Source organism: Salvia splendens, chromosome 13 (assembly GCF_004379255.2).
Source record: "Salvia splendens isolate huo1 chromosome 13, SspV2, whole genome shotgun sequence".
Lineage (NCBI taxonomy): Eukaryota > Viridiplantae > Streptophyta > Magnoliopsida > Lamiales > Lamiaceae > Salvia > Salvia splendens.
This window is the reverse complement of record NC_056044.1, coordinates 24,254,310-24,274,465: the sequence shown is the minus strand read 5'-3', so window position 1 is coordinate 24,274,465 and position 20,156 is coordinate 24,254,310. Positions and strand designations below refer to the sequence as shown.

Genomic DNA, 20,156 nt, shown 5'->3' with positions numbered 1-20,156 from the left:
TGACATAACACTTTAAACCACCCTTATTTCTCCATAATCATACTTTTGAAAGCGTAAAAGAGTTTAGTAAAAGAAATCCCACCTCGTTTACTTAAACCATTCAATATCCATTTAAGGCAACCCTCGTTCCTCGAGCTCACGTATACTCAATCACCCTTGCCAACGACAACACAATCAGTCTTTCATAACCTTATATTATCATGCATGTCCTATTGTTCCCTTTTTTTATCGTTCTCTTACCCATCCCAACATTCACCAACACAAGAAAGACATGTCATAGTACTTTTCTCAAATCACACATGCATCACGTCATAGGATACATTCCTAAAACATACATGCATCGTATAATTCACTCAACTTGGCAACAAGTGATATTTCCACATAACAACGAATATGGCAGAACTGCACAGTTGGTTTGTAAAATCACCAAAAATCCATCCGTCCTTATATGATGCTAAAATTTGGTCACAACACAGTAGACACATTCAAGTTCACCCAGTTAAAATTTCACACCGAAATCATATCATTTGATCAGTCAAAACATTTATGCAACTCTCTGATCGGAACATAAAAATTCTGGCAGCACTGCGCAGTTTATTTAAAAAAATTCGTCAAACATTCATCCGATGTCTAATAAGGCTGAAATTTTTACAAGACTCAGAAGACACTTCAGATTTTCATCTAGTTCAAGAATAACATCAAACGGAGGTCATTTAGTCGGTCAAACAGAATATGAAACTTTCTGGGCGAGAACACAAGTTTCTGGCAGCTTTGCGCAGTCAACTTCAAACATTTTTCAAAAATTCATTTTTCGACAAAAAAGGGCTGAAATTTACACGAGACACAGAAAACACCTTGAAATTAACTCAGTAAAATTTTCATACCAAAATTCTATCGTTTGATAGGTCAATTACATATCAGAAACTACTGTTCGAACGTCACAGATTTCAGACTCATAAATTCGAAATTCGGGTTTCTTCCTCAAACATCCAAATACAAATTCTCATGCTTATAACACGCAATCATGCTTGATAAGACTCTCATACACATGTTTGCACATAAACTTACATTATTCACCAAGGATTCAAATCAAACTCCACATAAACTCATTCAAAATCGCATATTCATCCAAGTTCTCATGCAAACACAAATTCCCACCGATTAATTTTGCGATCTATGATTCCTACACTACTATATGCATGTAGGGATCAAGAACATGGTTCAATGAAGGAGATGAGAAGAAAATCTTAGTTATACCTTTTCGAATCAAGAAAAACGAACGGTAGAAACAAGCGTTGGACGATTCGTCGGGAACTCTTGAAAATCCACTCCAATTGATGCAAGAAACAAGAATTGAATGGAGGATTTTTGGAGAGATTGTAGAGAGGGAGGGGGAAAAAACGTGTGGAGTGAGGGAGAATGGGGGCTAGGGTTTATATTAGAGATAGGGATGACTTTAGAGATAGAGATGAATTTAATTATAGATAAGCTTGGAATTAGAGATAAGGATTACCTTATCCATTAACCACTATATATATGTATGTAACATGTAGTTTCATGGTGTGTGGAATAAGAGGAGCCATATTTTCCTATCAAACAAGAAAGTCTCCCTTCTCTCATATACTTCTACAAATCAACACCAATAAATAAAATCCCACAAATAAAAGAAAGGCAAGGTTTCGAAAATTATGGCTAGAAATTCAATAAGGAATTTATTTGGTATTTACTTGGAGAGGAATAGATTCACAATTTAGGAAATAAACAATGAACATTCCATAAACAAGGGAACAAAATAAATTAAATCTCCAAGTAGGAATACTGAGGGAGGGGGCGAAAATTTGCTTAATTCGCCGGAAGGAAATAATTCAACTCTTAATTTAATTGGGTGAGGGAATAAAATGTGGCAAGATTTAATTGGATTTAAAATAGCTAAAGGAAATCAACAAGGTACCAATAAAATCAAAGAAACTAATTCATCCTCCTAATTAAAATAGAGAATATTCGAAACTCACAAAAAAATAATAGGTTAGAGTTCGAATCTCATGTAGCACAATTTAGGGATAATTTGATTTGGATTTAATTTGGATGAATATCCCAAAATAATTAATTAAATCCTAGAAAGAATAAACCTTCCAATAATTGGAGGGGCCGACAATAGCCACTTTATTTGGCTAGAACAAGATGCATGATCTTATTTAAATTGATTTTCCCCAAATTAGAATATAAATATAAAAGTATCAAATACTTCATTCCATATCACCCACGAAAATTATTTCACATAATTCACTTAATCTCATAGAAACAATCAATTTCATAATAGAAATTTCAAATCAACTTATTAAATAAAAGTCACAAAATTCTGGGATGTTACAGAACTACCCTTTTGGGTCAACAACATCGTGATACTATATCACGTTAATGAATTCACAAAGTTTATAACCAAGTTATGGAAATTAACTATTAGAGAAGACAACCAGAGCAAACTAGTTTGGGAAGAGAGCAAATTACTTTAGACTTGGAGTTTCTAAAGAGCTCAAAGCATGATCGAATAATTATGGTGGGATTAAGAAGAGGTGACTATTCTTTATAAAATAATGAGTGTCAGCAAGCACTTTTGGAAACAATAAAGGTCTACTAATGATCTTTGAAGAATATTATCATTGAAGAGACAATAGTTTAGGGAAACATGTTCGTTCTGAAGGCTATAAATAAAGCAACTCCTAGTATAGGAGTTTGGTGGCAAGAATTCAGAGAGTCAATGTATTGCTTTTATACAGAATGAGTAAAGAAGGATCGTAGTCACTGGAGGTTATCAGAAAACATGAGGGAACAGCTCAAAACAGAAAGTGATTCACAACCTTGACATAGAAGAGGGAAAATAATGGCACCGTACCTTGCAAAGGAAGTCATTTAAGATCTTAATTCAACAAAAGTATTTTGATCAAGGGGGGTGTGAGAAAATGGAATTCATGGGGATCCAAGTAAGCGTTGCTGATGAATCTTCTTGGTTAACTACAATGGTGATACTCCCTTGTTTAATTCTTCATAGAGAATGGTAATTGAGTTATGAGAAACTTTGCTCATAAGCTATTTTCACTTTACGATCACGTCAGATGACCATATGTGGGGTTTACTACTCTTTGGTACTCTTGGTTCGTCATAACGCTCATCCTCGTAATACGTCATTTCTGTTTACTTATATTGTAAAGCTATGTTCTTTGTTTACATTGTAATCACATTCTCTTGCTATGTATGTGTATATCGTTTAGTTGGATCAAAGGTACGATCCTTTGGAGTGATTGGATTGTCAATAAAGACAATGCTTAACCCAGATTATTCATGTCATTGGGATGTAGAAAATGGCATCCAACCTCCATCATCTTTCTAGAGACATCGTTTTGTTCTATGTTGGAGTGCTTTTCTCGTGACGAAGTTTCTTTCTATCGCGTACTTTCTTTTCGTCGCTCGGGAAAGCGAGAAATCTTCATACTATATTTCTAAGTTCGAGTTCATATTGTGTTCTAGAAGGAACGCATAACTAAGTATTCTAAGTTCTTGGAAATTTTGATTTCTCCATTCTAGCAACATGATTCAATGACTACTCAAAAAGAGGTATCATTTCACAAACTCAAAAAGAGACATCATTTCAACAATTGGTACCACTCATATACTTTATACTTTCATATTTCAGTACTTTTTTACCATTTAGGAAAGTTACTTCTTTTATTCATGCATTCACAGTCTTTAGCCAAAAAAAGACATACTAACTCTTTCTTTAAGCACCCTACCAAATCAAGAAACATCAACTCTTTCTTTAAACTTAGTAATTTCATCTGTTCACTCAAATTAACTGCATGAGTTATTTCTCCATTCCAAACTTTTAAACATCTTGACTTTCTTTTGAAAAAGAACAAGTTACCTTTTTCCTCATTGAGCGCAATTGGTGGGAGTGCTACGAGCATTTTCATCGATTAGACAGTCTAGTGGAACAAGGCTAGCCAAAGATTTTCAAAGAAGACTCTCGGGTTCAGATCGAGAAAGAATGCTCTGATACCACTCTGTCACGACCGCACTAGCTAAGGATAGCATAGTCGGGGAACCGTGACTAGGGGTGAGGGTATAAGAAGCGGGGAAAGAAATAAGGGAAAATAAAATCAAACATTAGTTGCGAGACATGACTAATCAAGTGCTGATACATAGAAGAAAAGATACTCGATCATGAAAACTCGAGTAATTGTTTGTAAAAAAATTTCAAAATATCAGAGTTTTGAACAAAATAGACCTGAGTCTTTTAAGATGCACAACGGAAGCAAATGAACGCGGTTCCATGTATGAAGACATGAACCTCCGAGAGTCAAAATCTGACTGAATTAAATGCCTTGTCTCAATAGCACTTCCTCCACCACTTCGCTGCTCAACCTCCACATTTAGAAATATATGCAGGGCTGAGTACAAAAAGTACTCAGTGAACACATTGCCGAAAATACAAATATACTTTTGAAAATATTGTCAAGCCATCATCACAGTAACACCCAGGGGTTTTATTTAAAAGACCTGAGCTTACTAAAAATATTTATTTGACTGCGCAGTCTAAGTTCTTTCCATTCTTTGCCATATCTGATCACATTGTGCCGTGGAGATGGTGTTCTCTCACGGTCACCTTACATTCATGTGCCGGGAAGGTGGCCACCTTCCTCGGTCACCTGCTCTGCCCAACATGTCAGAGGTAGCTTCTGTACACTAGTCCGAGCGGGGACACCACCCTCACTGGGACCCGAATTCGACTTATATCATCATTCATAATTCCTTTGGCCTTAGCCAAACAGATAGGCATCATACAAAAACATTTATGGCAAGACAACATCTTTAAGAATCACGAACATGTGTTCGTGTTTTCATAAAATACGATTTGTATTTTTAGTATAGGAAAGCTCACCTCGTTCACTTAAAGGTGTCGTACTTGAGTATTTCCTCTTTCCGGATTAGAGTCTCACGGAACAATTCCCTTTAGATAAATAAAATAATAACACAACAATCAGCGCGAGAAAACTACTAATTAGAATGCATGCACCCTCATTAAAGTCTTTTATCTCGTTTCTCGATTTTCGCAAATTTTTTTATTATTCGGCGGCAGCCCAAGTTCCTCCGTTGGCTTCTCGTATTTCCCTCTACGATATCGAATTAAATCCTAAGATTTAATTAAGCATATGAATTAATCATCGAGAATATTTTCCCTCAAAAATATTTATTTCGGACTTAGGATAAAATCCCTCTTTCTTTGAAAGGTTTCGAAATTAATTAAATAACTCCTAAAATAAAATTTATTTAATCCCATGATTAACTTATCGTAATAATTTCCCACCGAGAATTTATATTGATTTCGGCCTTGGAAATATTCTAAAATTAATTAAACAATTCCCCACAATTAATTCAATTATCAACCAAATGATTTATTTACAAAACCCAAATTCCCCACCTTATCTCCCAAATTAATATTCTAAAGCCCCAAAACAATTTAAGTGGAGCCCAACTTAAATATATCATCCAATTAATTTATTAAGCCCAATTTCCTTAAATAAAGCAAAGGCCCAATTTTTTTTTAAAGAAAGCAAAAGGCCCAATTTTAAATCCCCTCCTTCTCCAAGCCTCTCTCTCATTCCCTATTTCTCTCTCTCTCTCTCTCTCTCTCGACCAAATCGAAAATTTCCAGATTCTCCGTCGCCGTCTCAAATCTCACCACAGAATCGACGGCCCAATTCCGCCGAGGGATCCGTCGCGTTGACGTCGCCGCTGCTGTGCAGTCGCCGTTGCTCGGCGTCGGGAGACGCTGCTGCCGCGCGTCCAGACCCTCCACCATCGCGTCGACCCTCACACTGGGAAGACGCTGCTGTCGCTGCTGTCACCGCTGGGCTCCAGCCGCAACAGTCGCTCCGACGCCGCTGTTGATTCTGCCGTCAATTCGTCCTCAGCGTTCATCCCCGAGCTCCGCCTTCCGTGGTGAACCGCGACCGTCGTCGTCGTCAGAGTGGAGGAACTCTGCCGCCGCATCGCTCCAGCCTTCTCCGCCGCCGATCCCCCTGGGCTTGAGAGTCCTCCGCTGCTATCGTCCAATCCAGCCATCGTTCATCACCGAACCAACCCCGAAACGTCTCGAAACTAACCCGAAAAGCCCCGCACAACCCCGAAACAGCCTCCCCCCGTAAGTTTCTAATTGAGTTCATGAATTAAAGTCTGATTCTTGAATTCGGTTTGCTTTGATTTAAACGATTAAAAGATTGATTCCAGATTGTAGTTACTGTTTTAGATTGTGCGATTTGGTTGAGTATAAAAAAATGCTATGCAGTTCATGGATTGAAGGTTTAGATTGGGGAAGGAGATTTACCTCGATAACTCGATATTGGTTGTGAAATTGCAGGACCGAAAGGAGTTGCCAACTGGATTTTGCAGATTCAGTTTCTGTAATTTAATTGATTGAGCTCTAGGTTTCTTGAATTTTCTTACTGTGGGAACCGATCAGAAGAAAGAAATGGATTGAAGATTTAATATTGAGGGAGAGTAGTTAATGATACGAGAGAGATTTAGGGGTGAGGAGAGTGGGCGGTTTGGATGTGGGAGGAGGAAAATATCTAAGAATTTTTTTTATTTAAATTGATTTATTGACTTGGTGACCAAGTTAGATAAATTTGAATTTTTTTTTAGTAATTAATTGATTATTTATTTATTTACTTGTTTATTTAATTTGGCGTAGGTATAATAGGTTCAAGTTCGTGGCCGTCCACGTTGAAGTACCCGCTTTCTTAAAACGAAGGATGTATTAAATTTTGTTGGATGTGTCGGACATCAAGATTTTGGTTTTGGGAACTTATTTATTTATTTATTTAAATTTATTGTATTCATATAGGTGTATTATATATTTGTGGATTCTATTCACTTGTCTATCGTCAAACAAACAACGATGACAATCTATAGTAACTCAGATTTAATCGCATAAAAGTCACTTATATAGGTAATTAAGCTAATAATATAGTTTCTAATAATATCGGTTTAGCGGGTCATTACAAAAATATAAGTCAATTATATTATAACTTTGATATATGAGTAATTTTAAATTTGTGACATTGATTTATATTTGGAAGCCAGAATACTTTTGCCTAATCTTATAAGTATTATGTAATTTTTATTATAAAATCATTGTATATAAATTTGTAAAATAATCTGAATTTCCTTTAAATACAATAAATTAAACAATTGATAAAAAAAATGTCTAAATTATGATTTAATTGGCTAGTTTTTCAAGTTTGTGTGATTTATTTGAATTTATCAAATTTTATAGCGGTTTACTTTTTACAGTTTAATTGACTATATATTACTAGTATTAAATTTATACATCAAAAAAGGAACATCTATCCTGTAACAAATGGAGTATGACTAAAAAAGTTAAAAAGTTCGCCAGTTAGTAATGTCACTGCCTTGTTACCCAGTAAATAAGGTTATAGTATTGTCGAATAACTTTTGCTCGTGTAAAGCAATCGGTCACATTTCGCTAATTAACTAATGATTGATCTACTCTTCTTTTTTACATTCCACGCGATAAGGTTTTCTCCTTTTTCTAATAAGAATAATACTGTTGCCAATTATATATATATATTTTTTTGCCTTATCAGAAAACAAACAAGTATCAACCCATGTGTTAGTTTTTTGTTGCCACTCATTTTGTGGCTCTCTTACTTCAACAGTCTATATCTCTTGCAGTAATCATTCTCCCTCTCTCTCTCTCTCTCTCTCTCTGTACCCAAAACCTACGAATAAATTCTTCAAATTTCAGTTGATGATTTTGCAGAAATACTAATCATCCGCCGTTTCCTTTAACTGTCTTATTCTATTATAGGATCATTCAGTTGAAGTTTTTTTGTGATTTCTTTGACTTTGACCTCATCGTTCCCAGCCGCTGAAGGACAAAAATCCGCAGAGATTTTCATCTTTTTTTCAACACAAAAAATGATTGAAGAGTGTTGACTTAGAGCTGCAGCCGCGTTGAAAAGATATGATCTGATTATCAGTTGTAAGTAAGAATGTGAACAGAATTTCTTGCTTCAAAATGATATTTTTCCAATGGCGCACGTGAAATCATGATCTGGGGATTCTCAAATCTCGCCGACGCTGAAATCTCGATCTTGGTTTTCGCAAGAAGACAAAAATAGAAGGGGGAGTTGTGTGGTTGGATTTGATGGAAGAAGGTAAGGGGCAGAAGCAGATAAAGAAGCAGCTAACCGCGAAAAGGGATGATTCAGCTCTGCATTCCGCTGCGAGAGAGGGGAATTTGGAGGTAGTGGTTGAGATCATTAATGGCTGCGGCGGCGACGGAGAGGAGCTCAGTGAGCTGCTGTCGAAGCAGAACCAGTCCGGTGAGACTGCCCTCTACGCTGCGGCGGAGTGCGGCCACGTTGAACTGGTTGAGGAGATGATCAAGTACTATGATGCCGGCTTTGCAACCTTGAAAGCCAAGAATGGTTTTGATGCGTTTCATATTGCTGCAAAATTGGGAAAATTAGGTAACCATCCAATTTCATTGGTTTTTGCTAGCTTCTAATTGGCCTTTGATCATTGGTTTTTGCTATGATTTCTTAGCATAAAAGTATTGTGTGTTTGTTGTATGCCCTCCCCAAATAAGTAACAGCAGTTATTGACTTGTTGTATGGTTTCTTGGCTTGTAATAAGTGTTGAATTTCTGAATTCTAAAAAATTGACTTGATATCCGAGGTTGAGAGCAGTTATTTAGGGACACAGGGTTCGACGATGAAGATACCAACATATATTGTTATGGCTAAGCATTCAGGGTTTAATTTTTGAGATACTTCCGAAATGGCCTTATACTGATAGAGTCAGGATAGCCTTTATATATTGCTTACAACTTATATTTGTTTTTCAATGGGAGATGTGATTTGCACCGCAACACTCAACAAAGTGTATGATTCCTAGATTTAATAAATTCTTGCAGGAGTGTTGAAGGTTCTGATGGAGGCGGATCCTCAACTACCGGCAACGGTGGACCAATCAAACACGACGGCGTTGCATACAGCGGCGGCTCAAGGGCACGTTGAGGTGGTGAGTTTCCTGTTGGAGAGTAACAGCAGTCTTGTTACAATAGCAAGAAACAATGGGAAAACAGCACTGCATTCTTCAGCAAGATACGGCCACACCGAGGTGGTGAAGGCCATTCTAGGGAAAGAAGCCGGAATCGCAAAGTGGCAAGACAAGAAGGGGCAGACGGCCCTTCACATGGCGGTCAAGGGCACAAGCACTGATGTGGTTGATCAACTCATCGCTGCAGACTCTACTCTTCTATCACTGCAGGATACCAAGGGCAATACCGCATTGCACATAGCTACAAGAAAGGCTAGACTACCGGTATGTATAATTCTTTCATTGATTCATCTTTTCTTCCTCTGCTTTCATGAATTCTACTAAAATGAATCACATTGCTTTTGTTGGGTTGCAAACCACCTCCCACATTGCAAGCAATCTATAAGAACTATCACAACTCTATTAGCTCAAAACGGACAATATCATCTGTGTGTTTTAACTCCAGATACTGGAGGCTCTGCTGAAATACACAGAGCTGAACAAGGAAGCCATAAACAAAACAGGGGAGACGGCGTTGGACACAGCCGAGAAAACAGGGAACTCGGGCGTGGTGAGCCTCCTCCAGCAATCGGGCGTGAAGAGCGCCAAGTCCCTGTCGCCGCCTAGCACCGCCGCCCGGCAGCTGAAGCAAACAGTGAGCGACATCAAGCACGAGGTCCACGACCAGCTCCACCACACCCGCCAGACGCGCAGGCGCGTGCGCGGCATCGCCAAGCGCCTCGGCAAGATGCAGTCGGAGGGCCTCAACAACGCCATCACCTCCACCACCGTGGTGGCCGTGCTGATCGCTACGGTGGCATTCGCGGCCATCTTCACCCTTCCGGGGCAGTACGCGGACGACGAGAAGAACGTGCCTCCGGGGCTGTCCCTGGGGGAGGCAAACATAGCACCGAATGTGGAGTTCACGATATTCCTGATATTCGACTCGCTGGCGCTGTTCATATCGCTGGCGGTGGTGGTGGTGCAGACGTCGGTGGTGGTGGTGGAGAGGCGGGCGAAGAAGCAGATGATGGCGGTGATAAACAAGCTGATGTGGCTGGCGTGCACGTTCGTGTCGGTGGCGTTTCTGGCGTTGTGTTATATAATTGTTGGGGAGGAGGAGAGGTGGCTGGCGGTGGGGGTGACGGTTATTGGGAGTTTGATCATGGCGACCACGCTGGGGACGCTGTGTTATTGGGTGGTGATGCATAGGATTGAGGCATCCAACCTTAGGAGGTCGGCTAGGAATAGCCGGTCGCAGTCGTGGTCGGTGTCGGTCATGTCGGACTCCGACGCGGCGGAGGAAGCTTGCAACAAGCTCTACGCTCTCTGATTGAACATTGTGTATATATACATATATATATATATGGCTTTTTTTGCTTGCCTGATGGCTCATGACTCATCCTATGCATTTTGTAGCTACAAGATCTTGTTATCTGTTTTGTAGAAGTATAATAATTTAAAGAAAGATTGGTGGCTGAACTTTGTCACAGACTCTATACTGCCGATCCACCTCAAAGTTGGAATCAGTTCTCGTGTTTAACATTGACTCACTTAATACGAGATGTGTTATATCGTGTTTTGTAAGTAAGGATATTTATTACTCCATGCGTACCATGAGACTATGCACTCTTCCTTTTTAAGTTCATCCCATATTAGTAATCACTAAAAATATTTCTCTCTAATATCGTGAGAACTCATTCTCCACTTCAATTACCTTTTGTTTCTACGTCGTCTTACTTTACTAATTATGAATTAAAACTTTATCCAACCAAAAGTGTATACTGTTTTTTTACAAAGGAAAATAGTAAATAACAAAAAATATTAATCTTTCAATCTCCCTCCGTCCCGCTTTAGAAGTCCCGGTTGGGATAAACTAATAAAAAATGCCTACAAAGTAAGTAAAAAAGTGTTAAAAGTGAGTCCCAACATCCACAACAACATTTATTTATTACACACTCAATTAAAAGTGAGTCACAACATCCACTACAACATTTATTTATTACACACTCAAACACTTTCTTAAAATACGTGCCCGACTCAACCGGAACTCCTAAAGCGGGATGGGGGTATTATGTTAAAGAATCATAATAATCGATAATTAACGAAAAACATAAATTGAAAGCATAGAAATGAGGGAGAAAAGGATCAGGAAAATGGAGACACCAAAAAAAATGATACTACTAGTAGAAAATTTGAGATGCATTTTAAGAAAGAGAAATGGGTAAAGCTAGCCCCTAAACTTAATTTCAAGAATCTCTATTACGGGCTGACAAGAACAAAGGCCCAACAATCATGGACCATGTTCGAACTCAATCTGTATTTTGAATGAGAAATATGGGTAGTAATCTTTGACTAATCCAAATTCTAAATGGAATAATACGCATTTTATTTTATGTATATAAAAACAAAAGGCAAAATTGTGAAGTTAAGCTAGAAAATAAATATTACTCCGTAGTAGATTTCGCAAAAGACTCAATATTGCTCGACTAGATTAACACATGATGAATTAGGAGATTTGAAATTGTGTATAGTCATATTGCGTGTGATTAATATAACTATAATGTTATAGGCAACCCAAGCTCTAGTCGAGAAAAAGAAAGAAAAAGAATTCAACATACATCATTACAATTAATATGTAGAGCAGCAGGGGTCATGTATTTTCGACTGCCACATCGACATTCTGTTGGTCGAAATTTTTTTTCGAAACATTTTATTCTCAAAATTGAAATAATGAATATGAAATGATAATGATCTAAATAATTGGATATGTTCGAATAAAAACCACAAAACAATAGAACATATTCGACCCTTCGATGTTAAAGCCAATTCATTGTATTTTTTGTCAAACATGCCAAGATTGAAACAATTAAGGGAGGAAGATATGGAACTGATATGTAAAACAAAGTCTTAGAATAGATTGATTTCACATAGATTACATTCCAAAATTAATTTGTATTCCTCCTTACATATAGGGAAGAACCGATTGTATCAATCACTATCAAAGAAATACAATTCTATCTCCCAAAAAGCTTCTGATATGCATCGCCTTTTCAAGTCTCTCGATTACCATCGTTAAGATGGTATCAGAGCAGGTTCGGGACTCAGAACAGATTCATCACCGTCCCGGGCATACCTTTCCTGACCTTTCCTAGAACCCCTGCAAACCACCAAGATGTCAGAATGTGACAAAACCAAAACCACAGAAAACTTCCAACTATCCAATGTGACTTCAATTACAGAGCTTGCTGCACAGTTTGCAGAATTTGTGAAAAGGCAAAACAGCCAACAATCAAAGCCATCAAACCAAAACCAACCAAGCTGAATCTCCCCTAAACCAGAGTTGTTTGGGGAAGTTCACCTACAATCCAGGATAAATGGAGACAATTGCTCATTCTGGTCAAATATGATGGAGCGTGCTATCGGAGGAGAGGGCCGAAACGGCGGAGGCCGAGGAGGCGGGAGAGCCACAGCGGCCGCCGCACATGACCACGCCACCAACACCGATCCTCCTGCGGGCGGCAGCATCACCGGTAGCGGCGGCGAAGGGGCACCCGGTGAAGCTAGGGTTCCCACGGCAGAATTGAAGGAGACGGCTAGAGTGCCGATTCATAGGGCAATTGTTAAACCCCACCCTCCAAACATCCCCCAAATCCCAATTCTCCTTTAATCACATCTTCTGATCAGACATGGTTTCCCCAGAGAACACGAACTGGCTCTACGATTACGGATTCGAGGATATCACTGTCCCAGAAGGAAATTTCGCCGCCCCCAATTCTGGTTTTTCCTGGCTCAGTCAAACCCTCCAAAATTCCAAAACTACCTCCCACAAATCCTAAATACACTAGCCGACCCCAGCCAAAAAAGGCCCTTCAGAATATACCCCCAAAATTCCAAATACTCCAAATTAACCCCCACTTAAAGAAAAACACAAAAAACACCCCCAAACTTCCAAAAAAATCCAAACTGACCCCCCACTTGTAAAAACTTTGCAAATTGCACCCTCTACATCTGTCTCGTGCCCAAAAGACCCCCAATGTATTTTCGGGCCAACCATATCCTGCCGGAACTCCTTTGATGCCTTAGCCTGTTCATCTACATCTGTTTCAGGCGCAAAAGACCATCAATGGATTTTTTACTGTGGGGCAACAGACACGATATCGTTTGAAGCCTCAGATTTTGTTTCCTTAGCCAAATCAAAAAAATCCTATGTCCAAACTGTCAGTGGGGACCTAGCACAAGTTATGGGGGCAGGCACAATCAATATCTCGCCGACTCTATGCCTCTCGAATTGTCTTTTTGTTCCGTCTTTATCACATAAATTGTTATCAATAAGTCACGTGACTAGATAATTGAACTGCAAATTACTGATGCAACCTCGCTTTTGCATGTTACAGGATGTCAAGACGGGCACGATAGTTGGGCGTGGCACGGAGCGAGATGGGTTGTACTATGTGAACGAGATAGCCCAACAGAGTGCTGCAATGATGCTGACTCCCGGACCGACAGACAGACAGGCTTGGCTTTGGCATCGTCGGTTAGGGCACCCATCTTTGGGGTACTTTCGTCTTCTTTTTCCTAAATTAGCTAGATCCTTGAACTCCTTTCATTGTGATACTTGTGTGCTAGCTAAGAACCATAGACATTCCTTCAAATTGAACAACACGAGAGTAAAATCCCCTTTTGCTTTAGTACATTTGGATGTTTGGGGTCCCGCTCCTATCCCGGGGGGACAAGGTTTTCATTATTTTGTGCTTTTTATTGATGACTACTCCTGCATGACTTGGATCTATTTCTTGAAAAATAAACATGACGTGTTTGATAGGTTCGTAGATTTCTATAATCTTATTCAAACTCAGTTTCAACACACCATCCAGATCCTTAGATCAGACAATGGGGGGAAATTTGTCAACAATAAAATGCAAGAGTTTTTTAGGAGTAAGGGATTAGTCCATCAAATCTCGTGTGCGTACAATCCAGAACAAAATGGGGTAGCCTAAAGGAAAAACATATACATACTCGAAATTACCCGAGCTCTCTTAGTTGAATCTAAAGTACCGAAGTCTTTTTGGCCAGCAGCTGTAGCAACCGCTGTGTACCTCCTAAATCGTCTACCTACTGGCATTCTCAACTTCAAAGACTCTCTTAGATATTTTTTCACAACACTTCGACATCCCATCATCTCTATCCCTAGAACCTAAAGTTTTCGGATGCTCGGTCTTTGTACATATTCCTAAACACGAGCGGTCCAAATTTGATCCCTGCGCTCTCAAATGTGTTTTCCTAGGCTATGGGAAAAATCAAAAAGGTTACAGATGCTATGACCCTAAGACTCGTATGATACACACCACAATGAATTATGATTTTGTGGAAGGGGAATACTTCTATGCCCAATCTAGTAGTCAGGGGGAGACTTCAACCAATAGCCCGAATAATGATCTCCTAGATTGGCTACCAGATACTCTAAACAACCAATTAGGGGGAGAGCCACCATGGAGACTACAAACAGGGGGAGAGTCACAGCCAAGTCCTATCACAGACGTTGGTCCACCTGATGAAGTTAGCAACGCCGCCGGGCCATCACCTCCGGTAATACAAAACGTCGAACAAAGTGTCACTGACCATCCGTCAACCCCGCCTTCGATTCCTGAGGTAAACAATTCAGATTTTGATAATATACCTCCAGATAGCACTAACATTCATATGGGCAATGGAGAGGAGTGTGGAACAAGCGGACAAAATATCGATTCAACAGACCCATACGAGTTACCTCCAAGAAGAACAAGAGGAGTGCCTCCTCGAAGGTACTCATCAGACTGGAAAGGGAGAAAGGCCAAATATGCAGTCTCCAACATTGCGCAAAGTCATCAATCAAAAATGGCCCGAGCCTTCGAAACTGCTCTATATGAAGAAGAAGACATTCCGCAAACATTTGAGGAGGCCAGTAAACATAAGCACTGGAGGAAAGCCATGAAGAAGGAGATAGACGCCCTAGTAAAGAATGGTACATGGGAGAAATGTACATTGCCAGCAGGAAAGAAGCCAGTTGGATGTCGGTGGATATTCACCATAAAAAGAAGGGCAGATGGTTCAATCGAGAGATATAAGGCGAGACTTGTGGCAAAGGGATACACCCAAGTATATGGAGTGGACTATGAGGAAACATTCTCCCCGATGGCAAAGATGGAGACTGTACGAACCTTACTATCTGTAGCAGCGTGCAAAGATTGGAATCTACATCAGTTCGATGTGACTAATGCATTCCTCCATGGAGAACTAGAAGAAAACAAGGAGGTATACATGGAAGTCCCACAAGGTTTTTCGGGGGAATTCGGAAAAGGAGAAGTTTGCCGATTACGGAAAACCCTGTACGGTTTGAAACAGTCTCCTCGAGTCTGGTTTGGTAGGTTTTGCCAAGCCATGTTCAAGCATGGATTCCAACAAAGCCATTCCGATCACACACTCTTCACAAAGAGGAGGAACAACAAGGTAGCATGTCTAATTATCTACGTTGATGACATGATTATCACAAGAGATGATGTAGAGGAAATCCAGAAGTTAAAGGAAAATATGTTTCAAGAATTCAAAATGAAAGATCTAGGAGCACTGAAATATTTCTTGGGAATAGAAGTGTTGAGATCCAAACACGGGATATTCTTAAGACAGAAAAAGTACGTCCTAGACTTGTTGCCCGAAACAGGACTCCTCGAATGCAAGCCCGCAGACACTCCAATGATCCCCAATCATGGTTTGAAGATAGTGGAAGGAGAAGAACTCGCAGACAGAGAACGGTACCAACGGCTTGTCGGAAAAATCATCTATCTCTCACACACCAGACCCGACATTGCATACGCCGTGAGTATTGTGAGTCAATTCATGCATCAACCTCAAGTTACTCACATGAAAGCCGCATTGAGAATCGTGCGTTATTTGAAAGGTACGATAGGATATGGAGTATTTCTAGCAAAAAGAGAAGACCTAGAGATTGATGGGTACACTGATGCTGACTGGGCGAGCAACCCGGTGGACAGAAAATCTACGGGCGGTTACTTCACTTTCATCGGGGGAAACTTGGTCACTTGGAGAAGTAAGAAACAAAAGGTGGTAGCTCTATCTAGCGCCGAGGCTGAGTTCAGAGGAATGAAAAGTGGACTCATGGAAATCCTATGGCTAAGGAAATTGCTCACAGAAATCGGCTTCCCACCTACTCGAAAAAGTCAGTTATTCTGCGACAACAAGGCTGCCATTAGCATCTCAGAAAATCCAGTGCAACACGACCGAACGAAGCATGTGGAAGTAGATCGGCACTTCATCAAAGAAAAACTGGAAGGAGGAATTGTGGAGTTCCCGTTTGTCCGGTCGGAAGAACAACTTGCAGACATTCTGACAAAAGCAGTTTCCCCAAAGATCTTTAAAGAAATGTTGAGCAAGTTAAGCATCGGAGATATCATTGCTCAACTTGAGGGGGAGTGTCAAACATGCCAAGATTGAAACAATTAAGGGATGAAGATATGGAATTGATATGTAAAACAAAGTCTTAGAATAGATTGATTTCACATTGATTACATTCCAAAATTAATTTGTATTCCTCCCTACTTATAGGGAAGAACCGATTGTATCAATCACTATCAAAGAAATACAATTCTTATCTCCCAAAAAGCTTCTGATATGTATCGCCTTTTCAAGTCTCTCGATTACCATCGTTAAGATTTTTCGTTTATCAAAGGGTATCAACAAAATATAGTGGATAGTATAATGGTCCTATATTGGCATAGCCTGTCTAAATATATAGGATAGGAATTACATGTGCAACATTTCCTCAAACACCAGCATACTAATCCAAGTCATATGAATAATAGTATTCAAGTCATATTCCAATAGAAAAAATGATTAAAAATTCTGGATATTTTATGGACTATGAATAATAATTGAACCTAAAAGCGTTTTCCATATATAATTGATCAATCACCAAACTCAATCCAACTCCCCACTATGACCATACATCTAGAATACATGAAGAAATTGATTTTGTTAGGTCTTATATTGGTCCCAAACCCAAGTAACCTTTTTCCCCTCCTATTTGTGCTAAGATTCCCTCAATAGCTTTTGCTACTTTGTATTGACAAAGAAAAGATGTTTGTACACATTTATCACTTTCCTCATAAGCTTCATTTTGCAAAACATTCACCCCACATCCTAAAAATACCAAGAATAATTATTTTCTTTGTTAGTTGGGATATATATATATATATATATATAGGGTTTTGATCCATGCAAAACCATTCTTAATACAAAAATGCAGAACCAAGCATACAAAAGTCATTTTTAGGTCATTGTAAGCTTATTTTTACGTCATTATAGTAAGGATGACATCAAATGATCTTAACATGACCTCAAACCCAAAGTTTATAATATGACTTAAAACTGCTTTACAATGACCCTCCGTGTTTTTGTTTAATTATTGACCATTGAATTGTCAAATCTCATGGTCAGGATTTGGTCTGGATTTTGTATTGAGATCAAGTTTTGTATTGATCATTTTCCTATATATATATATATCATTGGTTTTGGTTGAAGCTGGATGTTTCTCACATGGTCCACCAATATTCAATATTATGAAAGTAGTCATTTGAAAAACTAAAACTATAAATAAAATAGGATAAAATACATTATTTATAAAATACTACTGTATATATTAAAACAAAAATAGTTTGAGGTGACGATTATCTATAAAATAGTAGTAGTAGTTTGTTTTTCCGTCACCATTATCTATAAATAATTTTTGTTTTTTCGTCACTTCAAACTTTATAGTATTAAAACATAAATATAAATAAAATAGGATAAATCTTTAAAATTATGAAATTGAGTATAGTGTGAAAGACGTATACTTTCCATTTTTCTGACTTCTTTTCAATTACGAAAAGCGTGGACTACTTTTCTCTTTACTTTCTTTCTCTACTTTATATTTTAGTCTACTCAAAAAGACTAGATTTGAATCTACGATCTTATCAACAATTTAAAATACACAAAAAAAAGATTTCTTATGATAAACAAACGATTCCAAAATTAATTAAAATTTTGAATTAGAAAACACGAATTCATCCAAGAAACTGCAGCATCACCTTCTTAACAAAATCAAGGAAATTTGAATGCTACAACATCGAGTTCGACATCTATATCACACATATTAAGAAGATGAAAAAGAGGAATGAATCATCGATTTCTTGCAATGAGCGATAGCTGCATTAATGGAAACCTCAATCTCCGCGGCGCTGCTGCTCCGCCGGAGAAACTGCAGCTCATGCAGACCGCTCAAATTGAACGAGGACGACGCCGTCGATGACGAAGACGAGCAATTCGTCGTCGTCGTTGAAAAATCCGCACTGATTGCGCCGGAAAAGGATCTCCTGTGATCGTCAATTCCGTTCCTTTTCATCAAAGTTGCGAATCTCTTCCCGAATCTGGAGTATTTGACAGCGAGGTCGGGTTTGGATGATAGGTTTTGGGGATCCGATTTGGTGAAGAACGATTTGAGCTTGTGAGCGAGAATAGAGCGCTTCATCTTAAGCTTTTTGGACCAGGAAGTGGCGGTGCTTCTAATCGGTTGGTGATTGTTGAGGAAGGAGTTGATTTCGGTGGGCCACTCGAAGGCGGTGAGGTCGCAGCTGACTCTGCGAGATTCGGAGGGGGAGATGTTGCGGGAATCGGATGGGGTGTTGGAGTTGGTGCAGGGGGCGGTGCGCAGAAGGTGTTCGACCATTTGCCTGCGAGGGGGGAGGTGGAGAGGGAGGAGTTTGCCTTTGTAGAAGAGTTCGTCGGCGGCGGAATCGTCGGGAGTGGGAGCGGAGAAGAATTGGAATTCGAACTCTTTCAGCTGTGGGGATTTGGAGGGGGAAGACGCCAGCTCCATGTTTATGTACTCTTCTTCTTCTTCTTCCTTTACCACCGAATTGGATCCCATCTTCTTCAACCTGCTACTCCCCTTTACTGTGTGTATATGTGTGTGTGTGTGTGTGAGAGAGAGCAGGCTAAAATATTTGTTCTTCAGTGTGTGAGTGAATTGCAGACTAAATTTATGTGTGCGCGAAATTAGGAAGGAAAAATTCTGTGTTTTTTATTTGAGAGAGAGGGAGAGAGAGCCTTCTTTTTTAAAGATGAATAGTCTTTTTAAGCTGGAATTAGTAAAGCTATGATTTTTATTACTCCATCAACAACTGTATCTACCAGTAAATCGAGGGATTAATTGAGTCAAATAAATTTATTTTTGATGGGGATTCATATGGAGTAATTCTTTGTGCTGCAAAAAATTGTAACTAAAGCTATTTATTTCGAAATTATATGTAGAGCTTGAACACATCATAAAAATGTCTATAGCAGTAGCACCGTATTATAATTAGTTAAACCTTTTGAATAACTGTGTGTAAAAACCAAACAATTATTGACTGGATACAGTAAATAAATAGGTCACTTTGTTCGTATAGATAGTAGTAATAGTAAGTTATAATTGATATACGACTGAACATACATAGAATTCCTTGATGGTATAAAGGAGACATATATATGAGTAAAAAGAAAAAAAGATAAACGTACGTACATGTAGTATATAATATTTCTAAATTATAAATCTAATTACACTATGGCATGAATTAGTTTTGTTATTAGTATTATTTATATAGCAATATAAAAGAAGTGATATGGAAAATTTATGACTCCCTCCGTCCAGCAATAGGAGTCCCATTTCTTCAGGGCACGGGTTTTAAGAACGTTTTGGAATGTGTAATAAATGGTGTGTGATAGTGGAATTTGAGTCCCACCTAAATTGTTTTAAACCTTTTTCTTTAGCTTGCATACAACAAGAAGCCAAATTTTTTTGTTGGTTTGCATACAACAATGCAGCACGTTTCCATATCATTTCATGGAATGACAAAGTTAATTTTAGGCTGCCAAAATTAAAAATAGGCATAATATATGGAAAACTGAATTTAAAAGAACACTCAAGCCTCAGCCATGGCCTCTGCCCTCCCCCTCCTCCT

General features: G+C 38.9%; 2 protein-coding genes and 1 long non-coding RNA gene across 3 annotated transcripts; 1 reads left to right on the top strand and 2 right to left on the bottom strand.

Moving 5' to 3' along the window:
• Nucleotides 1-4,378: 4,378 nt before the first annotated feature.
• On the bottom strand, nucleotides 4,379-6,687 carry LOC121762933. The gene is made up of 3 exons (XR_006042314.1): nucleotides 6,383-6,687; nucleotides 4,937-5,005; nucleotides 4,379-4,419 (listed from the first exon to the last, which is right to left on the bottom strand). It is a non-coding gene; the product is annotated as an uncharacterized LOC121762933 (long non-coding RNA).
• Nucleotides 6,688-7,688: 1,001 nt separating this feature from the next.
• On the top strand, nucleotides 7,689-10,591 carry LOC121762932 (ankyrin repeat-containing protein At5g02620-like). The gene is made up of 3 exons (XM_042158959.1): nucleotides 7,689-8,552; nucleotides 8,999-9,408; nucleotides 9,590-10,591. The coding sequence occupies exons 1-3, from the start codon at nucleotides 8,228-8,230 to the stop codon at nucleotides 10,454-10,456; spliced, it is 1,602 nt and encodes a 533-aa protein (XP_042014893.1). The 5' UTR covers nucleotides 7,689-8,227; the 3' UTR covers nucleotides 10,457-10,591.
• A 7,719-nt stretch (nucleotides 10,592-18,310) lies between these two features.
• Nucleotides 18,311-19,084, bottom strand: LOC121760752 (probable membrane-associated kinase regulator 4). Its single transcript, XM_042156379.1, has one exon. The coding sequence runs from the start codon at nucleotides 19,082-19,084 to the stop codon at nucleotides 18,311-18,313; it is 774 nt and encodes a 257-aa protein (XP_042012313.1).
• Between the last annotated feature and the right edge of the window lie 1,072 nt (nucleotides 19,085-20,156).